Source organism: Heptranchias perlo, chromosome 39 (genome assembly GCF_035084215.1).
Source record: "Heptranchias perlo isolate sHepPer1 chromosome 39, sHepPer1.hap1, whole genome shotgun sequence".
In the NCBI taxonomy this organism is placed as follows: Eukaryota; Metazoa; Chordata; class Chondrichthyes; order Hexanchiformes; family Hexanchidae; genus Heptranchias; species Heptranchias perlo.
Genome location: NC_090363.1, coordinates 4,707,351 through 4,732,218, shown reverse-complemented (window position 1 = coordinate 4,732,218; position 24,868 = coordinate 4,707,351). Strand labels below are relative to the sequence as shown.

Sequence of the window (24,868 nt, the reverse complement as noted above, 5' to 3'; positions counted from 1 at the left end):
ATAGGGAACATTTCTAACCAACTCACACCACAGTTAAGATCACCACAAGTTTCAGAAACAAGAATGTGGTAGTCGCAATAAAAAGCAAGAACCAGTCACACTAATTGCCACCGCCCGACATAGTCAGGACTCAGTCAGCAAGTGAGAATTCCCTGGCCATAGCACAGTAACAGGCACAGATCCAAAAGTGACAGACATGGGCACAGGCAACAGTACAGCTGGCGAGACACTGCATTGTGACGGCCAGGGAAAATGCAACACTAGTCTTCAGCTAGCTGGAAAACTAAATTGGCATGGGATAAAAAGCAATTGCTAATGCAGGCTAGGAAACAGGGGAGGGGTTATAGACATTCAAAAACTGCACTTAAATTGGCTCGGGTTTAAGTGGCATCTGCACCAGTGAGTCCTCCTCCAGCACAAAGGCAGGAACACTCACAGCCGATTTATAAATAGCCCCTTGTTTGAGTCATTCAGGGGAACAATGCAATGATGGGGGGGGGGGGGGGAAATGACAAGTACATACACCAGAAATCACATCAACTTTGCACATGCCCAGGGCGGATCACATAGCAACAGCCAAGAGAACAGGTCTGCTCCATTTTACAGTTACCATGGGGAAATGAGCATCACTGCAAGCAGCCCCAGCTTCCATCATCTCCTCCTCCTCCTCCAACTAAAAACAAATCCACTTCAGAAATTCTTCCAATTGTAGTCATTTCCAGATTTGAAACATCCCGTTGCTTATTAGGGCATTGAAAATATACAACTGGGGTGGGGTGGTAGAGAAAGAGATCACTTAACAGGGGTGATGTCAGGAATCATTTCACACAAAGGGCAGTGGAAATCTGGAACTCTCTCCCCAAAAAGGCTGTTAAGCTGGGGGTCAATTGAAAATTTCAAAACTGCGGTTGATAGAAATTGAATGGTGAAACAGGCTCGAGGGGCTGAACAGCCTACTCCTGTTCCTAACCAATAGGTTTTATTGGCCTGCCATATGCTGCTCATGTGACACTCCAAATTCATCATCTCAAATTGCTCTCATCCCCAATAGCGATCAAGCTCAAAATAATCTCTCCATAAGATATTTGAGAGAATTGCCATGTGCTCTTCGCCATCCAAAAAGGCATTGCATTTCACTGAAATACTAGTGACAGGGTTTATACTAAGAAAAAATATCCCCCATGGTGGAAGATTGTTTGGGGGAGACAAAAGAAAGTACCGTTAGCATTTATTTTAAAGCTGAGCTTCCAAATGATACCTACTGTCAGGGGTTAACTTCATACGGCATTTAACTTGGACCAAGATCAACATTCCGTTCTTTCCCATCCCCCCAGTCTAGGCACAATCCTGATGTCTTTTGACAAGTGCTTGCCTGAGCAATGTCTACACTCTGAATTGATCGGGGCTGTGGCAGGCAAACACCTGCATTAGTCGGTGTGTGTGAGAGCGAGAGCGATCAATCCTCCAGATCTGACTTCTTATTAAAAACACAGCATAGCTTGGGGAGGGGATGGGGGCAGCTGGGAGAAGGACACCTCTGCAGCAAGCTCCAGCTAAGGGGTTCCGTGCACATGGGAAACTAGTTTCCAACAGGAGGCTGGAGAACAAAAGAACTGAGGTAAAAATAAATCTGCCAGGCTGATTACTCAAGAGGAGCATTCCGGCATCAGAAAATCCACCGGGAAACCAGAGCGAGAGAAGAATAAAGAACTGTAGGAGAAAAAAGATAAACGATATTGTCTTCAAAAGGCTTCTTTCTCCAGCACCAGCTTATCCTCAGAGAGGTTCATGCCTTCATTAAACCACTCACGAGATGATTTGATCAGCACCATGGCTCAATCAACATTAGAACAAAGGACAGCTTTAAAAAAGTAGAATCAAAAGGACAACTGGAATGGCCCATTTTGTTAAGCACAGAACTCCTGAGTTTGAACAAAGCAAGCAATGAGACAATCTGGCTTTGTTCCTCTCTCTCTCACTGCCTTCTTCCTCCTCCCCAACCCCTACTCTAGGTGGCTTGGACTCATGCTGGAGTTGCCACAGGCTGCCCTCCAGCACCTCACCCAATTGGTGATTTTTCAACCAAGCCTCCACTTTGAATCTTTGCAGGCTATTCAGCAATAACACCACAGCCAACCCTAACCTCATTCCTCCATCCCTCCTTCCCACATACTTTATGAGTATAGGTTAGTGGATTCATGGAGAGTAAATAATGACCCTCCCCTCCCACCACTCCTAGCAGTACCATGTCCAATTGTGGACAGCCCCTTCCATCAGCTACTCTCTGCAAGTCACCAAGCAGGCAAGACCAATCAGCCAGCACCGCACCAATCGCTGGCAAAGGAGAGAGAAAATTTTGATGCACAATTGCTTACTTCTCTTCACATTACCTCCCACATTCTCCCCTTCACCCAGATCAGATTTGCCCACAACTGTTGGGAGTTTTTAAAAAGAACCCCAGACAACAGGGTGGTTAGATTTCCCACCTCACCTCCCACTTACCAACAAGGCAAGGCGAGTTTTGCGTGACAAGGTCCACTAGATTTTCTTTCTTCCCCCCCTTCAGAAGATGGGTACAGTTGCAGGTGCCAGTAGGCCTCCAGTACTTTGCCGAAATGTACACTTCCTACATTAAGTTTACACACAGTGAGCATCAACAAGCCATTAAACAGTGGAGGCACAAAAGCCAATCCCAATCCTCAGCCAACATTCACACATGGCCATCCACTTTCCAATAGTAAATCATTGGATAGCAATCAGGTAAACGAACCCTGGATGTTTTTGCCTTACCTAGTCCAAGGACATCAAGGCCATTTTGACATCAAGTGTTGCCCAAACTGAGATCAGCCAACTCAGCAGAGAATGGGCATTAAGTCAGGGCTAGTCTGTCGGTCTATTGAAGGAAAGACCTTTTCCACCAAGCCATTGTTGGGCTTGAATGGTAGACTAGGTCTGGATTGACCCCACAAGCCATCTGGGGCAGTGTTCCAACACTAGGACATGTGATAACTCTGCAAAAATCCTAGCTGGAAGCCTTCTTTAAAAAAGCAAGTACTTCTGAAAAAGGTACACAAATTCAGCTGGACCTGCAAGGCAGACATGGCCCATTACTACATCCAGCACAGCCAAGGAAGGGAAGAGGTAGCAGATGACTGCAATTCAAGGAGAAATGTTCTTTTTTGCTAGTGTTCAAAACAGAGCCTCAAGTCTATTGTGCCCGAACTTAATTGACAGATCGTCAATACAAAACTAGCAAGTCTATCTACACTGAAGATATACCAACCATTGAAAAGTCCAGCCATTATAATTCAGCACCTCCAAAAATAAACTTTACATCAAACCATCTCCACCAGACTGGTTCTCTGGAGGTTTTAATGACCATTAAATCCATATTGCAGTCTTGGAAAGCATTAGCAACCTGGGGTTGAAGTAAATGCTACTTTGAATAAGGTTTTGAAAAAAGTCAAGTTATGATAAATAATTTTGATCTATGGTCTTTTATTACAGAGGAATTAACCTGCTGGTCCAAATAATAGGGATACTGGGATCTGGTGGCTTTATTGAATGAGGAAATCCACTCAGTGAGGTTACAGAGTTCACAGGAACATTACTATTTACCCCAGATCAATTTTAATTGCAATAGTGTATCTTTGTAGTATTAATTATAGCTAAATCATTTTTGTGGCTATGGAAACTCAGGATACACTGGGAGCCGGATGAGGGGAATGACAGATTAGCAGACCCATTCATCCTCTCAATTGAAAGGGACGAGGCTTCAGTTGAACCGTCGGCAATTGATTCCATTTACAAGAATATAATTTCCTCTGATAGTGATAATGTTTAATACAGGAAGGCTGGTACATATCCTGGCAAAGCACAAATCCAAGGTTAGCACACTGCTGTCACAATCTGGTCGCACCACAGGGCCGAGATCCAGTCCAACAAAAGCTTTCCCCGCGAGAGGCCCAAATGGCTACTGGCCAGCTCAACCACCACAGTTCACTACGGGCATCCACGGCACAAATCACCCAATAACTTAGTAACAACTGGCTGTCTATAACAGCTGCTGGGATGAAGCAGTGTTACAGTTTTATCCAACCCATGCCACACCTGATTTGGAAGACTGTTTAAAAAGTTAGAATCCATGTCCCGCTACCCTAAGCAGTCTGTAAAGTCAAACCAAATCTGGTGTAGCATTCAAGCTCCACAATATGCGAAGTCCCTTGTCTTGCAGGTCCTGCTGGCCAGAAGATCACAATTCAATATCCACTGTGCCCAAGTTATATAATCTCAGCTGGTGACAAATCAGCAGGGACATGTTTCCACAGGCACCAACCACCCTCTAGCCAACTGGTAATTATTCATACATTAATTTATACAGCAAGTCCCAATAGTTATTCAAATGTAGAGGACATTACAGTCTCACTAGACACATTCTGGTCAGCTTGGATTACTGGCTAGCAATCAAGACCAAGAACCCAAGTTGATTCTATTCCCATGGGCAACTGTGGTGGTCCAATTTCTGCTCTAGTTGAGGAACCAAACCTGCTCATCTTGTGGTTCACCTATCTTGGCACCTCTACTCACCAAGCCATTGGGGAAATCCATCATATCACCAACCATCGTCAAGATGATAAATCCAGTACACCAGATGCAGCTACTGTATTTAGGTAACACAAGCTTCACCTACAAATGTATTCTTTAAAAACACTTCATTGTTCATTTTCACTGCAGAACACTACTTGCTTGCCCCAAATGACATACTAAAACCTATTATACCATGGATCACCTCTTCATTCCTCCACAGATTGAGAGTTAGTCAACATACTTAAAACTAAAATTTTTATCTCATGACCTCTCACCTCCCTTCAACAATGCCCACACTTGTAGGGACGTACAATGTACTTTAACATGGAATTAGCAACAGGAACCTGACCAGCCCTGGAGAATGACATGCCCGCCGTCCTACATATGGTCAGCAGGGGGTGGGGGTTCCAAAGTGGACCTTTTCCACTGCACCGCACCCCACCCCCACTCCTCCTCCTCCTCACCCACTTGACTTGTACCAAGCGTTAATTTGTTGGCACATTCTCAAACCTGTGCAGTGCAAGCGAGCTGGATTTAAACTAATCCCTCAGCAGAGATCACAAGATAAAAATGAGGACGCCAATTTGACCCACCCAGGCTGGGACAACCAGAAAGAAATGGACAGATGCTGTAGATTCTAAAGCATACTGTGGGTTCCGCAGCATAGGTTCTCAGGACAAACAAAAGCACGTCACAGCCAATGAATCACTGCCTAAGTCTAGTGACTGTGACATACGCTGTCAACGCTCCCAATGACACCCCCCCTCCCTCTGAGTATTAACCCCCTCTAGCATCCCTGCACAAAGTTCTGAAAGACTGCCCTAGGAGGATAAAGCACATTGCAGAGACTTTTATTAGTATACAACAGAAATAAACGTACTGGCAAGTCAAGTACAGGAATCTGATGACCACGTGGACCTCCTAGGATTCAGAGTATGGGAAAAAGACCGAGAATTTTCTTCTGTGCCTGTAGGCAAGCATTTTGAAGTACTAATGGAGCATTAATCCCTTCCCCAAACATTAATACACAATGAAAGTGGAGTTGAGGTCAAAGATCAGCCATGATCTTATTGAACGGCAAAGCAAGCAGGCTCGAGGGGCCGTATGGCCTACTCCTATTTCTTCTGTTCAGTCGGTTTTATCTGTCATTAGTGGAGAAGAGTATGGAGGTTTTCCTTTGTGTACTGAAAAATGCCCGTTCAGAATATATTCTGCAGACATCTCCTTATGAGTTGAATACTTACTCATTTCCTTAGGCTATTCAGACCATGAATTAATTTTCTTAATTGTAAAATAAAAAAGGTTCCAGATTGCTTAGCAATGTTCAAATTAACTGTCTGCAATTCGACTACCAAGCCTTTCTTAGAAAGAGGGGGGGGGGGGGGAGGGAAGAGATGGGGAGAAATTTTTATTATATAAATGCAGAGTTGTTATGATCTGGAATGCACTGCCCAGATTCAATAGTAACTTTCAAAAGGCAATACAAACTTGAAAGGGAAAAATTTGTAGGGCTATGGGGAAAGTGCAGGAGGGAGTGGGACTAATTGGATAGCTTTTTCAAAGAGCCAGCACAGACAGGATGGGCCAAATGGCCTCCTTCTACACTGAAATTCTATAAATGATTTTTCTGACAAGTGGAGAGGGAAAACATTAAATTGAAAGCTAAACCACAAGACAGAATGATTTGGCACTCGCTATAATTGGAATTAGGTCATTAAACCAAGCGTCAGTGTTACAGACCGGTTGTACATCAATAGGGACGGAAGCCTACGACTTTAATAGAGATTCCTTTAGCAGTTCTCTCCACCGGGTATACAATGGTATTAGAACTAGATCCTTCATACAGGTGGGCAGGTCCAGGCAGAGTCAGCGTGCAGCTTCCCAGCTGGTTTGGAGTTTAGCAACATAACCAATCTATTCTATATTATCTACCTATTCAACGTAATATTAATCGACCCACCCAGCCAAATAAAAAAACACTTCCAGTTAATCTTATCGCCCCCAATCTACTTAATCCAAAAGCCATGATGTGGAGATGCCGGTGATGGACTGGGGTTGACAATTGTAAACAATTTTACAACACCAAGTTATAGTCCAGCAATTTTATTTTAAATTCACAAGCTTTCGGAGGCTTCCCCCTTCTCACATCGTTCACCTGACGAAGGGGGAAGCCTCCGAAAGCTTGTGAATTTAAAATAAAATTGCTGGACTATAACTTGGTGTTGTAAAATTGTTTACAATAATCCAAAAGCAGCAGAGCTGGCGCAGTTCCACTAAGCCCATCCAATAATGTTTAAATTATTAAACCAGAAGCCCGGGATGAGCACTGCTGCCTACAGGGGTTTAAAAAATACCACCAATTATTCATGGTTGCAGCTAAGTGCGGAACAACCCTGGTGCATTTGATCTCAGCGCGATCCTCTCCCATTACCGACCTGTTGAGAGCAAAGAGAGGACAACAAACGGGCGGGCAATGAGATCTTAAAAAGAAATTTAAATTCAAAAAATTAACCGTTTGGCGCCACATCTCCCTTATCCCATTGGCTAAACCACTTTGGCGTGTCTATAAGGGAACTTATTTCCCTCCAACAGTGACCAATAGGAGAACAGTTAATGCGAGTTACCAGAAAGTTACTTCCCTTCGAATTCAAGTTTTTTTTGGTTAAAAAAAAAATCGATCGTGAACATATATAAAATATTGGGACGTCCACCCCTCTAGGGACTGGTAGTATTCCCGATCCCTTGTTATACCAGGAGGGGATCATCCCCCTCCCCGACTTTTCCCTGAAGGATTCAACAAAGGAAACTGACTCTCGCAAATAAATCCCATGAGATCAATTTCCTTTCCCTGGAAATTAAAATAAGGAAATTGCAACGAACTGCACTTTTGCTATAAATAGTAATTAGGACCCAATTTTATCCTGGGCCAAGTACAAATTAGGAATAACTACATTCTAAAATTCATCTTTCTGCTTCTAGGTTCCCTCGCACAATGGAATACGCTAGATGGCGATTAGGGGCATGCACCTTGCGTTATTTTAAAATATATTTTATTAAAGTAACATTTGTAATTAGGCAGTTTTGTTACTAGTCATATTCAATTAATCTTAAAAAAAAATAATTTTTAAAAAAAGAAATCCTTCCACTAATGCAGCTCCTCAACGGGACCAATCGTTCCGCGCGAAATGCCCCTTGGATTAAGCAGCCACTTTTGATGGGCTTTAGAGATAGCTTGGAAATAAAAATAGCATTACAGGTTAAAATAAAGTGTTACTGATTGCGCAGATCGATGCTTAATTGCAATTTAAAAATTATTTGCATCGCTTTGTAGAACCGGTTACCAGTTTTATCTTTAAACCGTCCAATCCACACATGTGGACTATTTTCGACAGGTCAGCGAGCGCGTATAACTAAAATTTCGTTTCAAATTCCTGCGCTACTGACCCGTCGCTACCCACCGATCAGGGCTCACAATCTAGACTCGAAATAGATATTTTAATACATTAATTAAAGATTCAATAGCATATTAGCCTTTGAGAAACAAATACTTCTACAATTCATTCCTAAAAGAAACATTATCCTCCTTTTTTTATATATAAAGGTCGAAATCCGAGCTGAGCACGAGTCTGCTATTGTAATGCAAATTTGTATTAATCAGTTTTAATGTTGGGAATAAGAATTGCAACAAAAAAAATGATCGTGGATACATATTTACCTTGGCCCCGATCTGGTTGCCACACTGACCGGCTTGTATGTGCACAATCTCCCGCATGGTTTCTTTTTTTATTAAAAAAGCGTTATTAATTTGCACAAGGGACGATGGATTTAAAATAGCAATGTGTTGGCTACAGTGTAACGGCAGCGCTCCCAAACCCCAGACCCCGCTCGCAACAAAGCTTATAAATGCTGTGGCGCCAACCACAACGAGGCGCCCCTTCCCATTGGGCCGTGCAACCACGTGAGCCAGCACTGCCTCTGCCATTGGATCCAAAGTGTTGCAGTAATTAACTGCATGACGTCATTCCGTGAAAGGGACTCTGGGAGTTGTGGTCCATTTGTTTTCTTTGATTTCCCCCCTCCCTCCCTGAATACAGGTGCCTCTGTAGTGTTTGATGGTCAGGCTTGTTGGTTTATTGCGAGATAATCCTTATTAGTTGTGCCCCTTTAAAGGGCGCTTTTATTTGATTTATAGTTGATGATACCCAGTGTCCCATTTATTGGTTTAATTAAATAGGAGACAATAAGTAAATCCAGTTATTCTTACCTTAGGTGCTGGCATTTTTAGTACCGGTTTGGGTGAATTTCGATGCCCTTCCTTTATCATAGAAATTTACGGCACAGAAGGAGGCCATTTGGCCCATCGTGTCCATGCGGGCCGAAAAAGAGCGATCCAGCCTAATCCCACTTTCCAGCTCTTAGTCCATAGCCCTGTAGTTCACGGCACTTCAAGTGCAAATCCAAGCACCTTTTAAATGTGATGAGGGTTTCTGCCTCTACCACCCTTTCATGCAGTGAGTTCCACTGGGTTAACCCTCACATTTTTCCTCAGCTCCCTGCTAATCCTTCTACCAATTACTTTAAATCTATGCCCCCTGGTTATTGACCCCTCTGCTAAGGGAAATAGATCCTTACTATACATTCTATCAAGGCCCCTTATAATTTTTTATGCCTCAATTAAATCTCTCCTCCCCTCCCCTGTTCCAAAGAAAACAACACCAGCCTATCCAATCTTTCCTCTTAGCTAAAATTCTCCAGTCCTGGCAACATCCTCGTAAATCTCTTCTGTATCCTATCTAGTGCAATCACATCTTTCCTGTAAAATGGTGACCAGAACTGTACGCAGTACTCAAGCTGTGGCCCAACTAGTGTTTTATACAGTTCAAGGATAACCTCCCTGCTCTTATGTTCTATACCTCGGCCAATAAAGGAAAGTATCCTGTATGCCTTCTTAACCACCTTATCTACCTGCCCTGCTACCTTCAGGGATCTGTGGACATGCATTCCAAGGTCTCTCTGTGCCCCTACACCTCTCAGTATCCTCCCATTTATTGTGCATTCCTTTGCCTTGTTTGCCCTCCCCAAATGCATTACCTCACACTTCCCTGGATTGAATTCCATTTGCCACCTTTCTGCCCACCTGACTAGTCTATTGATATCTTCCTGCAGTCTACAGCTTTCCTCCTCACTATCAACCACACAGCCAATTTTTGTATCATCTGCAAACTTCAAAATCATGCCCCCTACATTTAAGTCATTAATATATACCACAAAATTCAAGGGACCTAGTACTGAGCCCTGTGGATCCCCACTGGAAACAGCCTTCCAGCCACAAAAACACCTGTCGACCATTACCCTTTGCTTCCTGCCACTGAGCCAATTTTGAATCCAACTTGCCACTTTCCCTTGGATCCCCATGGGCTTTTACTTTTGCCATGTGGGATCTTGTCAAAAGCCTTGCAGACTCATCGACCCTCCTCATTGAATTCTTTGAGTAGGTGATCAAGTTAGTCAAATACGACCTTCCCTTAACAAAGCCATGTTGACTGTCCTTGATTATGCCTTTCTAAATGACGATTAATACTGTTCCTCAGAATTATTTCCAATAATGAGCCCACCACCGAGGTTAGGCTGACTGGCCTGTAATTACTCAAGTCTATCCCTTTCTCCCTTTTTAAGTAACGATACAACATTAGTAGTCCTCCAGTCCTCCGGCACCATGCTTGTAGCCGGAGAGAATTAGAAAATGATGGTCAGAGCCTCCGCTATTTCCCTCCTTGCTTCTCTTAACAGCCTGGGATACATTTCATCCGGGCCTGGTGATTTATCTACTTTCAAAGATGCTAATCCCCTTAATACTTCCTCCCTCACTATGTTTATCGGGAACTAGTAAGAACGGGATATGACGCTCGACTCATCGATCGACAGTTCCGACGGGCCACAGCAAAAAATCGCATAGACCTCCTCAGGAGACTAACACGGGACGCAACCAACAGAGTACCCTTCGTCGTCCAGTACTTCCCCGGAGCGGAGAAACTACGCCATGTTCTCCGCAGCCTTCAACATGTCATCAATGAGGACAAATACCTCGCTATGGCCATCCCCACACCTCCACTACTCGCCTTTAAACAGCCACCCAACCTCAAACAAACCATCGTTCGCAGCAAATTACCTAGCTTTCAAGAGAACAGCGTCCACGACGCCACACAACCCTGCCACGGTAACCTCTGCAAGACATGCCAGATCATCGACACAGATACCACCATCACACGAGAGGACACCACCCACCAGGTGCATGGTTCATACTCCTGTGACTCGGCCAACGTTGTCTACCTCATACGTTGCAGGAAAGGATGCCCCAGAGCATGGTACATTGGCGAGACCATGCAGACGCTGCGACAACGGATGAACGGACACCGCGCAACAATCGCCAAACAGGAGGGTTCCCTCCCAGTCGGGGAACACTTCAGCAGTCATGGACATTCATCCACCGACCTTCGGGTAAGAGTACTCCAAGGCGGCCTTCGAGACACACGACAACGCAAAATCGTCGAGCAGAAATTGATAGCCAAGTTCCGCACCCATGAGGACGGCCTCAACCGGGATCTTGGGTTCATGTCACGCTACACGTTACCCCACCAGCGAACAAATGTTATCTGTTTTTAATATAACGGGTCAGTTGCTGTCTTTTCTATGTTTCTACCTCTCTATCTCTGTTTTTTTTTTGTTTGTTGGTTTTTTTTGGTGATTTGTATATTCTGTGAGACCTGGCAGGTAACACCTGTCTGTCTGCACACTGATTGCCTTGGCAACGGGCAGTTGAAAAAACTGTCTGTACTCACCAAGCATTGTTCTGTGAATTATAAATGCGATTTCATCTTGAGGATTTCATTTTCACATCGTTCACCTGACGAAGGAGGAAGCCTCCGAAAGCTTGTGAATTTAAAATAAAATTGCTGGACTATAACTTGGTGTTGTAAAATTGTTTACAATGTTTATCCCATCCAATATTTCATACTCCTCCTCCATAACTACAATGTCTGCATTGTCCCTCTCTTTTGTGAAGACAGACACAAAGTATTCATTAAGAACCATACCCACATCCTCCACCTCCACCTATAGGTAACCTTTTTGGTCTCTAATAGGCCCTACTCTTTCCTTAGTTTCCTCTTGCTCTTTATGTATTTTTAAAACATCTTTCACTTGCCAATCCTTGATTTTACTTTAAAATATTTTTTAATCCTCTCTCTTTGCTTTACTAATTTCCTTTTTAATTTCACCCCTGCATTTTCTATACTCCTCTAGGCTTTCTGCAGTATTGAGCTCTTGGTGTCTGATATAAGCTTCCCTTTTTTGCCTTATCCTACCCTGTATGCGTCTTGACATCCAGGGGGCTCTAGATTTGGGAGTCCCACCCTTTTTCCTTGTGGGAACGTATTTGCTCTGAATCCTCCCTATCTCCTCCTTGAATGTCTCCCACTGTTCTGACATTGATTTACCTTCAAGTAGCTGTTTCCAGTCCACTTTTGCTAAATCACTTCTCAGTTTAGTAAAATTGGTCTTTCCCCCGTAAAACTTTTACCCCTGTTCTATCTTTGTCCTTTTCCACAGCTACTCTAAATCTAACTGAATTATGATCACTACCACCAAAATGCTCTGCTACTGATAATCCTTCCACCTGCCCAACTTCATTCCCTAAAACCGAGTCCCGAACTGCCCCCTCTCTTGTTGGGCTTGCCACGTACTGGCTAAAAAAAAGTTCTCCTGAGTGCATTTTAAGAATTCTGCGCCCTCTATACCTTTTACACTGATTCTATACCAGTTAATATTCGGGTAGTTGAAATCCCCTACTATTACTGCCCGATTGTTTTTGCACTTCTCAGAAATTTGCCTACATATTTGCTCTTCTATCTCCCTCTGACTGTTTGGGGGTCTATAGTATACTCCCAGCAGTGTGATTGCCCCTTTTTTGTTCTTTAGCTCAACCCATATGGCCTCATTTGATGATCCTTCTAACATATATTCCCTCCTCAGGGCTATAATTGTTTCTTTAACCAATACTGCCATCCCCCTCCTTTTTTATCCTCCCTCTCAATCTCGTCTGAACACGCTATAACCAGGAATGTTGAGCTGCCATTCCTGCCCCTGTTTAAGCCATGTTTTAGTAATAGCTATGATATCATACATCCATGTATCTATCTGTGCCCCAGCTCATCTGCCTTATTCACTAGACTCCTTGCATTGAAGTATTTACCGTTAAGCACTGCCAAACTCTTTTGTAGTCTATTATCTGACCTTTGTTTCCTCTGCCTTCCAAACTCACTTACTAATTTTCTGCCTTCCATTTCCAGCTCAGCATCTCTCCCTTCTGAATCTATTCTCAGGTTCCCATCCCCCTGCCAAGCTAGTTTAAACCCTCCCCAACAGCACTAGCAAACCTCCCCACGAGGACATTGGTCCCGGCCCTGTTGAGGTGCAACCCGTCCGGCTTGTACAGGTCCCACCTCCCCCAGAACTGGTCCCAATGCCCCAAGAATCTAGAGCCCTCCCTCCTGCACCATATCTCCAGCCACGCATTCATCTGAACTATCCTCCTATTGCTATACTCACTTTATTATCAGACTACTGGTTTATTGTGATTGAATGAGTCACTTTTTCTTAAACATGGGATTGTGGAATTTCTTCACTGGCATTAAGGCTTGCATTCCACACTTCCTGCCATTCCCGCCATCCCTCCCCCCGCCCCACCCCACCCCCATCAAAGCAGCAGCTCTGCTAATAGTGTACAGAATATTTTCTTAATGGTGAAAGACTAGGTGTTGTAGAGGAGCAAAGGTGTCCATGTGCACTGATCACTAAAACCTAATGCACAGGTACGAAAAAAGTAATCAAGGCGGCTAATGGAACGTTGGCCTTTATCTCAAGAGGGCTGAAATGCAAATGGGAGGAAGTTATGCTTCAGCTGTATAGAGCCTTGATCAGACCCCATCTGGTGTACTGTGTTAGATTTGGGCACCGAACCTCAGGAAAGACATTGATCTTGGAGGGAGTACAGCACAGATTCACCAGAATTATACCAGGGCTTAAAGGGTTAAATTATAAGGACAGGTTGCATAAACATTTGTATTCCCTTGAATTTAGAAAGTTGAGGGATGATCTAGTCGAGGTTTTTAAAATCATAATGGGATTTGATGGGGTAGGTACAGAGAAACTATTCCCTCTGGTAGGGGAATCCAGGACAAGGGGAATAATCTTAAAATTAGAGCTAGAATCATAGAATCATAGAAGTTTACAACATGGAAACAGGCCCTTCGGTCCAACATGTCCATGTCGCCCAGTTTATACCACTAAGCTAGTCCCAGTTGCCTGCACTTGGCCCATATCCCTCTATACCCATCTTACCTAGGTCATTTAGGAGTGAAATCAGGAAGCACTTTTCCACAAAAAGAGTAATAGAAATCTGGAACTCACTCTCCAAAAGGCTGTGGATGCTGGGTCAATTGAATTTTTCAAGACTGAGATCGATAGATTTTTATTAGGTAAGGGTGTCAAGGGATATGGAATAAAAGCAGGTAAATGGAGTTAAGTATAGATCAGCCATGGTCTAATTGAATGGCGGAACAGGCTTGAGGGGCTGAATGGCCTCCTCCTGTTTCTACATCCCTCAGCATGTGTCAACATCCACAGGAGAGGAGAAAATTGATTTTAAAAAATCAGTACAGGAGCCCAAACATTGATGAGTGTAAGTTCGGAACAATGGAAATCCCAGAACGGTTAAGTCTAAAATTATACGCTGCATATGTGTGCATGTTAGTCTTGCAAATGAAACTGCCACATCACATGAAGTATATTTCCTATTTCAAGAGCAAACGATGCAAGAAAGAGGCTACTGAAAAATAAATGACCTACATTTCCTCCCCTTCGGGATCTGAAAATCACCTAGAACTCTTCAGATTGAATAGGCAGTGGGATGATTCCACAGCATCACATTTAATTATTTATTTCCCCATCTTATTCTGGTTTTGCTGAAGCTGCATAACATCCCTTCATCAGAACTGTGGAACACAGGACCAGGACATCTGATGGTGTTGAAGAGAGAGTTTGAGGGCATGCATGCTCTGATATGGTAGAGAGGATGGACCGCATGAAATGCAGAGAGCAGCAGTCAGAGTAATGTTGGATGACTCAAAGGTAACAGTGGTCGTGATTGGATCTGAAAGAGGAAGGGTGAAACTTAATCTGGAATCCATGCGGAATGAGTCAGAGCTGGATGCAGGTATTGAATAAAGAGATATGGCCATAAAAGCGGGTCTTTGCAAATACAAAGGTACAGACAAGAAAGGAAAGGAAAATCTGTTCTGATGAAGGGTACACATCCGAAACAACAAAACTTGTCTTTTCTCTTCTCAAGTGCTGACTGATCTGCTGTGTATTTCCACCTTTTTCTGTTTTTCCTTTTTAATTTTCATGCTATCCCTACCAGGCGCTGAGGCATAAACAATAGGAAGGTCTCAGGTTTGAACCCCTCGTCTAAGATCACAGACTCATACAGGACAGGAGCAGGCCATTCGGCCCATCATGGCTCTTTGAAAGAACTATCCAATTAGTCCCACTCCCCCCGCTCGTTCCCGATAGCCCTGCAAATGTTTCCTTTTCAAGTATTTATCCAATTCCCTTTTGAAAGTTACTATTGAATCTGCTTCCACTGCCCTTTCAGACAGTGCGTTCCAGATCATAACAACTCGCTGTGTAAAAAAATTCTCTTCATCTCCCCCTCTGGTTCTTTTGCCAATTATCTTAAATCTGTGTCCTCTGGTTACCGAAACTCCTGCCAGTAGAGACAGTTTCTCCCTATCTACTCTATAAAAACCCTTCATAATTTTGAATATCTCTTTTAAATGTCTTCTTAATCTTCTCTGCTCTGAGGATAGCAATCCCAGTCTCTCCACTGATCTCAGCCAGGGCAGCTGCAATTAGCCTCCATGCCACTAAGCTAGGATTCCTGCTCCTGATCACTATCCAGTGACCTCCTGCTGGAAATTGCACGCCTGTAGAAATTAGGTGAGGTGAGGGCAGGATCGGATTGGGCTCTGATGCCATCCATGGTGAAATAGCCTGCCAACGCCCACGGTTACACATGAAGAATTGGGAGCTTGAGCCAGGTGGCAGAGGGTAGCGGGTGCCCATGAAACCGTATACCAGAGAGTCGGTGGGGCAGAATTATCTGAGATCTCGCGACATTGGTGGAGAGTCACGGGCAGTGGGCGGCTTATTGGGAAGATCGAGGATGTATTGACTGAGGTTTTCTGTCCATCAATATTAGCGGATGGAAAATCACAGGCGATGCACCAGGATTTTCCAATTAGCTGCCCACTGCATTCGGAGCCCCGCTGGGACCACAGGGCCTCGGAAAATTGCACCCAACATTTTTGTCACAAAAGGAGGGGAAAAAATTGTAAAAATAAAAATAAATGTCGCCCTGTATATCTGCCCTCCACGGATAGGTGGATTCAGAGGCAGGAACCAGCCCTATCCCAGATCATTAAGGATAACTCATACGAAAATGATGAGCGGGAAAAGATCAACTGGTCCATCAAGACTACCCCACACTGGTGATGCCTGGAGCATCATGACTAGATGTTTCGTATCCCCTCTCCACTCCCCCCCACCCCCCACTCTGCAGCCATGTAATCAATCTCCTGGGAGAGGCACAAAAACAGAAAAAAAAACGCAGGACCAATAAGGGAAAAATAATTCTCCTACCCCCCTCAGGTGATCGAAACCAGTCCAGGAGATCACATTGATCATGCATAAGCTACCTGAGATTCCACTTACCTTCTATATGATTATGCGATCTCTGCCTCAGTCAATAGCGGTCCAGCTCCCTCTTGAAGGCAGAGAGTCAGCACACACCGTACAAGCCAGCAATGCATTCAAGAGGCTCACTACTCTCTGGGCAAAGACAAACTGCCTAACATCTATTCCTACTAGTTGCATGTCCCTGGTTCTCCCCAATCTGTCAAACTGAAATAATCATGTTATACAAGGCCCCAGTGCTGTACTGGTTTGCATATGGCTTTCCTGAGCAATATTTCCCAGCAAAATGTGATATGTAAGTACCCGTGTACAGTGAGACTAGTTAGCTGAGCATAAGGATGTTAGTGATTTAGATCACCTCAGGCAAATACTTGTGACTCAGAAGTGAGTGCTACTACTGAGCCAAGCTGACACTGATTGGGGGTGATTTTAACCCCCAAGAACAGGTGGGTTGGGGACGGGTAAGAGTTGAAAATAGTTGTTTTTTTGGGTGGCAACTGCAAAATTTTCAGACTTTGCATTCCCAGTGGGAAGCCTGTACTTTTACGCGCCCAAGTTAAACCCAGAAATAAAGCCGGGTTGCGGCTCAAAAAACAACTATTTTCAACTCCCACCCACCCCCAACCCACCTGTTCTTGGGGGTTAAAATCACCCCCCATTAACTCTCTGGGGGAGAGGGGTCAGTGGGCCAAAAGCAAGACTGCACAGATAAGTTTTGAGAGGACTCAGACTGTCACCACATTCCGAGACAGTGCTGTAATAAGTGGCTGTAGTGTCTGGAGATTTCTAAACCGGCCTCTGAGAACAAGCAGTGGAACATTAGGAACAGGAATAGGACATTCAGCCCCTCGAGCCTGTACTATACAATCAGATGATGGCTGATGTGTAACTCAGCTCTATTTACCTGCCTTTGCTCCATATCCCTTGATATCCTTACCCAACAAAAATCTTAGTGAACAGTGGTAACAGCAAAACATGAAGCCCAACACATTCTTTCCTTGGGTGTCCTGCAGAATGGGGAGGTTCTGGGTTTCCCAATATAAGAAAAATGGCTACCTCCGCCAGCACTAATGTGTTAATTTTCCGGCCAACTGAGTCATCCTCTTCCCCCCTACCCCCCCACCCCACCACCACCCTGTGAAGCGCCTTGGGACATTTTACTACTTTAAAGGCGCCGTATATATGCAAGTTGTTGAATGGGGTACAGTATTAAAAGCTGTAATGTTAGAAATTACTGCTAGTGATATCAACGGATGAACACTTAACATGTTTATAAGGCATTCCCCTGTGTACTGTTTCAGCGGAGGCACTAGCCCACTTGGATTGAATTGGACCCGTCTTTCATCAGTGGAGCTTGTGAGTAACCTGGGCCGGCATTTGGACACGAACCAGGATACAGGATTCTGGGACATCATCAGACAGGCTAATCTGATCAGGCAACAGTGAGGTCGCCGTCTTAATGTGGGTGGGGGGGGGGGGGGGGGGGAAATTAGAGATAAACAGCTACTTTGTGAACCTGCGCAAGAAATAGTACACAGAGAGACGATGAAGGAGGGAGGCCAGCGACCTCGGGGCTGGCTGTACAAACACTCATTACATTTCAACGTGCAATACACACAGGCCAGTTACACAAAGGAATTCATCGTAATTTCTTTGCCGTTCCTCCTTTTCTCCCCCCTTCTTCTCCAATGGTGACGGCTCATGCGTGGTTCCAGCTCCAGATGTCTACGACACTCTCAAAGTACTTTGCCTCGGCGGCCATTCTTAAGACGGTGACCAGTAGCGGGCTATTTGGCTGTGGTGGGATTCACAGTGGAGCCGCGCATGGCACCTCTGTACACACCCACTTTCCAGAAGGAGGAGGAGGAGTGGGTGGAGGGTCATTGGCAGAGTGGACGTGAATGGCCAGTGGCCCTTCCCTCATCCAGGGGTGGCTTTGAAGCCGACTGTAGTGTCCTATCCCAGGTGAGATCAGCTAACTCAGCACAGACCAGGCATTGAACCTGGGGCCTCTCCTGTCCGTGTGGCTGAGTTCTACACAGTCAAATGCCCTAATGACACTCGGGGTAATTTTTCTCTTCGTAGCTTGGGCAGTGAACCAGTGGAGGGATCGCTCTACCGTTCTAGGACTCACCTGATTTCTGTTCCATTGTTGGAAAATAGAAAAAAGAAAGAACTTGCATTTATATAGTGCCTTTCACGACCTCAGGACGCCCAAAGCACTTTACAGCCAATTAAGTACTTTTAAAGTGTAGTCACTGTTGTAATGTAAGGAATCTTACAACTGTTGGACTATAACCTGGTGTTGTAAGATTCCTTACATTTGTCCACCCCAGTCCATCACCGGCATCTCCACATCATGTTGTAATGTAGGAAACGCGGCAGCCAAATTGTGCACAGCAAGCTCCTACAAACAGCAATGTGATAATGACCAGATCATGTTTTAGTGATGTTGGTTGAGGGATAAATATTGGCCCAGGATACAAGGGAGAACTCTCCTGCTCTTCTCCAAAATAGTGCCATGGGACATTTTACCTGAGAGAGCAGACGGGGCCTCAAATAAACGTCTCATCTGAAAGATGGCACCTCCGACAGTGCAGCACTCCCTCAGTACTGCACTGGGAGTGTCAGCTTGGATTTTGTGTTCAAGTTTCTGGAGTGGGACTGCGAACCCACAACCTTCTGACTCAGAGGCAAAAGTTCTACCCACTGAGCCACAGCCCTATAATGGGCAGTCGATCAGCTCCGCCACATACCACCCCCGGGCGGTGAAGATGAGAATGACCTCCTCACTGTTTAAGCTCACACGCGAACAATACCCACTTGGGTGAAGTACCGGAGAGCAGCCAATGTATGTGGAAATATGTCGGAGCAAGGAGTCAAGAGAGGAGGGGAGAGAAGGGAAGGACCAAAAGTTCGCCGTGTCATTTTGTTCAGCCCCACCTCCTGTGCGCTATTCCCGTTGGATGGGAGGGTAAGAGAGCCCAGCCGCAGAGGTCCTGCCACCTACACACAGCTTGCATTTATACAGCGCCTTTCACTTGGTAAAACGTCCTCAAGGGAGGGAATGATTATCAGACAAAATTTGACAACAAGCCACATCAGAAGATATTAGGACAGGTGATCAAAAGCTTGGTCAAAGAGGTAGGTTTTAAGGAGCATCTTAAAAGGAGGAGAGCGAGGCAGAGAGGTTTAGGGAGGGAATTCCAGAGCTTGGGGCCTAGGCAGCTGAAGGCACCGCCGCCAATGGTGGGGTGATGAAAATCGGGGATGCGCAAGAGGCCAGAATTGGAGGAGCGCAGAGATCTCGTTGGGTTATAGGACTGGAGGAGGTTACACTCAACCTTAAGTCCTCCAGACTTATGCTCCACCCTCTGGCCTTTGATCCTCCAATTTCTGGGCTTCTCTGCACCCTCGCCTCCCTCAGCAGTAAAGCCTTTCAGCCATCTCGACCTTACTCTCTGGATCCCCCTCCCTTGGCTCCGGTGCCTTTTCCCACATTTAAAAGCCTTCTTGAAACCTTTCTATTTGACTAGGGTCTGGTCACACCGACCCCGCCCCCAGCCTGCCCACTACTGCTTGGAGCTCATGTTCCCCTCGGTGAAGCGCCTTGGGATGTTTTTCTATGTTAAAAGGTGCAATATAAATGCAAGTTATTGTAAAGGAAAGCCGAGTGTGTGACTGAGGCTCCTTCAAACCAGCTCTGGAAGGTGGGTGGTATTTCTGGTATTCGGAATAAATGCTTACTGTGTGGATTTCAATTCAAAACAGATGTAATCCTGGCACCAATCCCAGCCTGCGGGATTAACCCTTTCATCCACCTCTTTCATTCACTGTTAGTCTCCCCACAGCCCATTACCAGCCAGTGGTATTAACCCTTTCATCCATCCCGTCCTGTTAACTGTTAGTCTCCAGACAGCCTGTTCCGAGCCAGTAGGATTAAGCCTTTCATCCATCTCTGTCTATTAACTGCTAGTCTCCCTACAGCCTGTTCCTAGCCAGCCAAATTAACCCTTTTGCCCCTTCCCATTCATTGTTAGTCTTCAGATAACAGCAGAGGAGATTAACCCTTTCATCCATCTTTTCTATTCAATGTTATTGTCCCTACATCCATTCCCAGGAAGTGTGATTAACCCTTTCAGTCACCTTTTCCATTAACTTTTAGTCTGAAGACAGTCTGTTCCCAGCCAGTGGGATTAACCCTTTCATCCACCTATTCCATTCAATGTTACTGTCCCTACAGCCCATTCCCAGGAAGTGGGATTAAGCCTTTCACTCACCTCTTCCTGGCTACAGTTAATTTCGTTAGATTGCTAAACTCACAGATTCCCAATCACCCGGATTGCTGGGAAGGAGGACGATTTTTTCTCTCTGCAGGCTGCTAGGATCCTAATTTAAATCTGCTCGAGGTAGTCTCAGCCGAGTGGTTGTGGGTCACAGCACAAATTAGCATCCAATCGGCAGCCTCGCTCAAAGAGAGATCCCTCCCCACCGAGGATAGCTGATTGGGGGGAAATAGAAACATCACCGTGATGTGGGTGGGGAATTGTTTTGTGGTTAATAGATTCACGGGGAAGGGGGCTCAGTGGGTGTTGAGGCACGAGGGGGAGGAAGATCCCATATTCGATCCTCGGTCTGGGCTGGGGTAACCGACCTCAGCCAGGGTGGTGGTGGGCTACGATTGGTTTCATTGCCGAGCTGGAGGGGGAGAAATTTACTCCTACTCACCAGCCAGCCACTCCTGCGGGTGGAAAGTACGCATCTAAGCACTGGGGGAGGGACTGGCTGCCCTTAACCCCACCACGTTTGAACGGCCTCACACGTAAAGAATGGCCTCCTGGGCGAGGTACCGGAGGTACTGCCGATCACTACCCTCCCCACCACCCCCAGTAAGAGTCAGAGGGGACGGGAGTGAATTAGCAGGAAAGTAAAACATTGATAATTGTGCAGTAGTCCATAGTGCTCGCGTTATTTTGAAGGATGAAAACACCGGGCGGACGGCTCTTAGGAGGACAGGGCGATCCTCCCCATCCATGGCTGCTGACTCCACCGAGATAACCCCTCACAGCAGATGAGCACCTCAGGCTGGACACCTGGTCCTCCCCACCGCCACAGTAAAAGTGAGCCATGCAAATCCACCTCTTCAATGTTACTGTCCTTACAGCCCATTCCCAGGATGTGGGATTAACCCTTTCATCCACTGGGGAGAACACACCTGCTCTTCTTCGAAATAGTGTCACGGGATCTTTTATGTCTACCTGACAGGGCAGCCGGGGCCTCGGTTTAACGTCTTAAACGAAAGACAGTACCCCCAACAGTGCAGCACTCCCTCAGTACTAGCACTGGAGTGTCAGCCATGGGTCAACAAAGCCCGGGGCTATTATATGTGGTCAGAGACACATATATAGAACAGAATTTTCCGTGCACCACCAGTGGTTAACTCATCTAAAAATAGTACGCATTTTAACAGAAAACGCTGTGATAAACTTCCGATTGCATTTGAGGCCCTGTCTCATGCAGTGGGTTGGAAAATCACAGAATCGTACAGCACAGGAGGCCGTTCAGCTCATCGTGCCTGTGCCGGCTTTTTGAAAGAGCTATCCGATTTGTCCTACTCCCCCCTGCTTTCTCCCCATAGCCCTGCAAATTTGTCTTTTTCAAGTATATAACCAATCTCCCTTTTGGAAGTTGTTATTGAATCTGCTTCCACCACCCTTTCAGGCAGCACATTCCAGATCATAACAACTCGCTGAGTAAAAAAAATTCTCCTCATCTCCTCCCTGGTTCTTTTGCCGATTATCTTAAATCTGTGTCCTCTGGTTGCTAACCCTCCTGCCAGTGGAAACAGTTTCTCCTTTTTTACTCTATTAAAAACCCTTTGTAATTTTGAACACCTCTATTAAATTTCCCTTTAACCTTCTCTGCTCTAAATCAGACTATAACAGTAGATTGAGATCCTGAAGTTTACCTCTGGTGTATCTTGCCAGAAAACTTTCTTCTCCTTGGTTGTTCTCGCCACCGTTCTCATCTCCCTTTGGTGTGTGTGGGTGTTGGGTGAGGACTGGATTGGATTTACCGTGATGCTTCTCACTGTGGAATAGCTTGCTAACACTCACTGTTACATAATACAAATTGATTATCTCTCCAGCAAAATGCAGTGAGTGGAGGATAGTTACATAATACAAAATATGTGTGTAAAATCCAGTCACTTACAGCACTGCGGTCTCCAGGCGTGATTGACGGGGGAATTACCCAATCACCTCCATTCTGGCCGGGAATAGTGGTGCCACTATACGCAGCCAACTAAATGGTACAGTTGAGACTGGATTCTGACACTGTAAATGGCTGGTGATTGTTGTATTTCAGGGCAAGTGGCAACCTGTGCCATCTGCTGGCAGCAATACAGTACTACACAGAACAAAAAGAAGCTTTTGGTTTTAAAGAGAAAGGACCATAGTTTGGCTGGTCCCGTCGCTCAACTCTTAAAGAGACACACACTTGTCGTCATTGAAATTAGAAAACTATCACAGAACACAGCATGACTGATAGTCAGTTGCTGGTGTGATATGTAAGGTCCTACATATAGAAAGCAACTGCATGAAGATGAAGATGAAGAATGAAGGAACTGAGAGGTGATACCTATCAGGATAGGCTAGGGCTCTTTTCTCTAGAAAAGAAAAGGCTGTGGGGTGACCTGATAGAGGTTTAAAATTATGAAAGGGTTTGATAGGGTAGATGTAAAGAAAATGTTTACACTTGCCGCAGAGACCAAAACTAGGGGACATAAATATAAGATAGTCACTAATAAATCCAATAAAGAATTCAGGAGTAACTTCTTTACCCAGAGATTGGCTAGAATGTGGAACTCGCTATCACCTGGAGTGGTTGAGGTGACTATCATAGATGCATTTAAGGGGAATCTAGATAAACACGTGGGAGAAAGGAATAGAAGGATATGCTGATAGAGTTAGATGAAGTAGGGAGGGAGGAGGCTCGTGTGGAGCATAAACACCGGCATAGACCAGTTGGGCTGAATGGCCTGTTTCTGTGCTGTACATTCTATGTAATTCTATGTGAAGAATGTAGGTTGTAAGGTTCGATTGACAGCATGTGTTTCACTCGGTTATCTATGGAGGGGACAGGCTGTAATATCCCCTACCCCATCAGTTAATCACACATCCATGATTTTTGGATTTTTCCCCCCTAATATTTGTGATCAATGTGAGAGAGTTTTAAACTGTATCTTTAGGTGTCAGTGGTAGCACTCTCACCTCCGAGTCAGGTCGCGGGTTCAAGTCCCACTTCAGAGACAAGAGCACAAAATCCAGGCTGACACTCCCAGTGCAGTACCGAGGGAGTGCTGCACTGTCAGAGATGCCGTCTTTTAGATGAGATGTTTAACCGAGCCTCCAATTGCCCTCTCAGGTGGACGTAAAAGATCCTACGGCCACTATTTTGAAGAAGAGAGGGGAGTTCTCCCCGATGTCCTGGCCAACATTTATCCTTCAACCAACATCACTAAAAATAGATAATCTGGTCATTTATCTCATTGCTATAGATGGACCTTGCCGTGTGCAAATTAGCCTCCGTGTTTCCCTACATTGCGACAATAACTACACTTCAAAAGTATTTCATTGGCTGTAAAGTGCTCTGGTAGTTCCTGAGGCTGGAAAAGTCACTATATAAATGCAAGTTATTTCTCTTCTTTTGGCGGCCTGGGCTCCACAGGTGACCTGCAAATTCCGGCTTGGATATGGTGCAAGAACTCTGAAAATGGTGGGGAACACTGCACAATAGGCTGTGGAGAGAGCGGGACTGACAACAACTAAATTCCACTTATAAAATGCCTTCAACACAGTAAAAAAACAGACACCGAACATGGGAGACTGAGAAAATGGGTGAATAGAAAGTGATAGTGCTTAAAGGTGAAGAGAGAGAAACTAAGGTGGTGGGAGAGTAGGACAGAGGCAAGGTAGGGCTGAGGAAGAGCAGGTAAGGGAAACAGTAAGATGTATTTATTAACGACTTAGATGATGGGATAGAGAGCCACATATCCAAGTTTGCCGATGACATAAAGATAGGCAGCATTGTAAGCAATATAGATGGAAGCACAAAATTACAGAGATATTAATAGATTAAGTGAATGGGCCAAACTGTGGCAAATGGATTTCAATGTAGCCAAGTATGAGGATAGATCAGAGTACTTCCTAAATGGTGAAAAGCTTGAAACAGTGGAGGTCCAAAGAGATTTAGGGGTCCATGTACATAGATTATTAAAATGTCATGGATAGGTACAGAAAATAATCAAAAAAGCTAATGGAATGCTGGCCTTTATATCTAGAGGACTAGAATACAAGGGGGTAGATGTTATGCTACAGCTATACAAAGCCCTGGTTAGACCACACCTGGGGTACTGTGTTCAGTTCTGGGCACCGCACCTTAGGAAGGATATATTGGCCTTGGACGG

General features: G+C 45.0%; 1 protein-coding gene across 2 annotated transcripts in view; it reads right to left on the bottom strand.

Moving 5' to 3' along the window:
* LOC137305125 (tubulin beta-4B chain) overlaps positions 1–22,464 on the bottom strand; it is a 32,254-nt gene extending 9,790 nt beyond the window's left edge. The window contains exon 1 of one of the 2 annotated variants that reach the window (XM_067973912.1): positions 22,370–22,464. In XM_067973912.1, coding sequence (XP_067830013.1) covers positions 22,370–22,429 — 60 coding nt within the window. In that variant the 5' untranslated portion in view covers positions 22,430–22,464. Of the gene's footprint in view, positions 1–8,302; positions 8,450–22,369 lie in introns of those variants that run through there. The other variant, XM_067973913.1, reaches the window with a different exon arrangement.
* Positions 22,465–24,868: the final 2,404 nt, after the last annotated feature.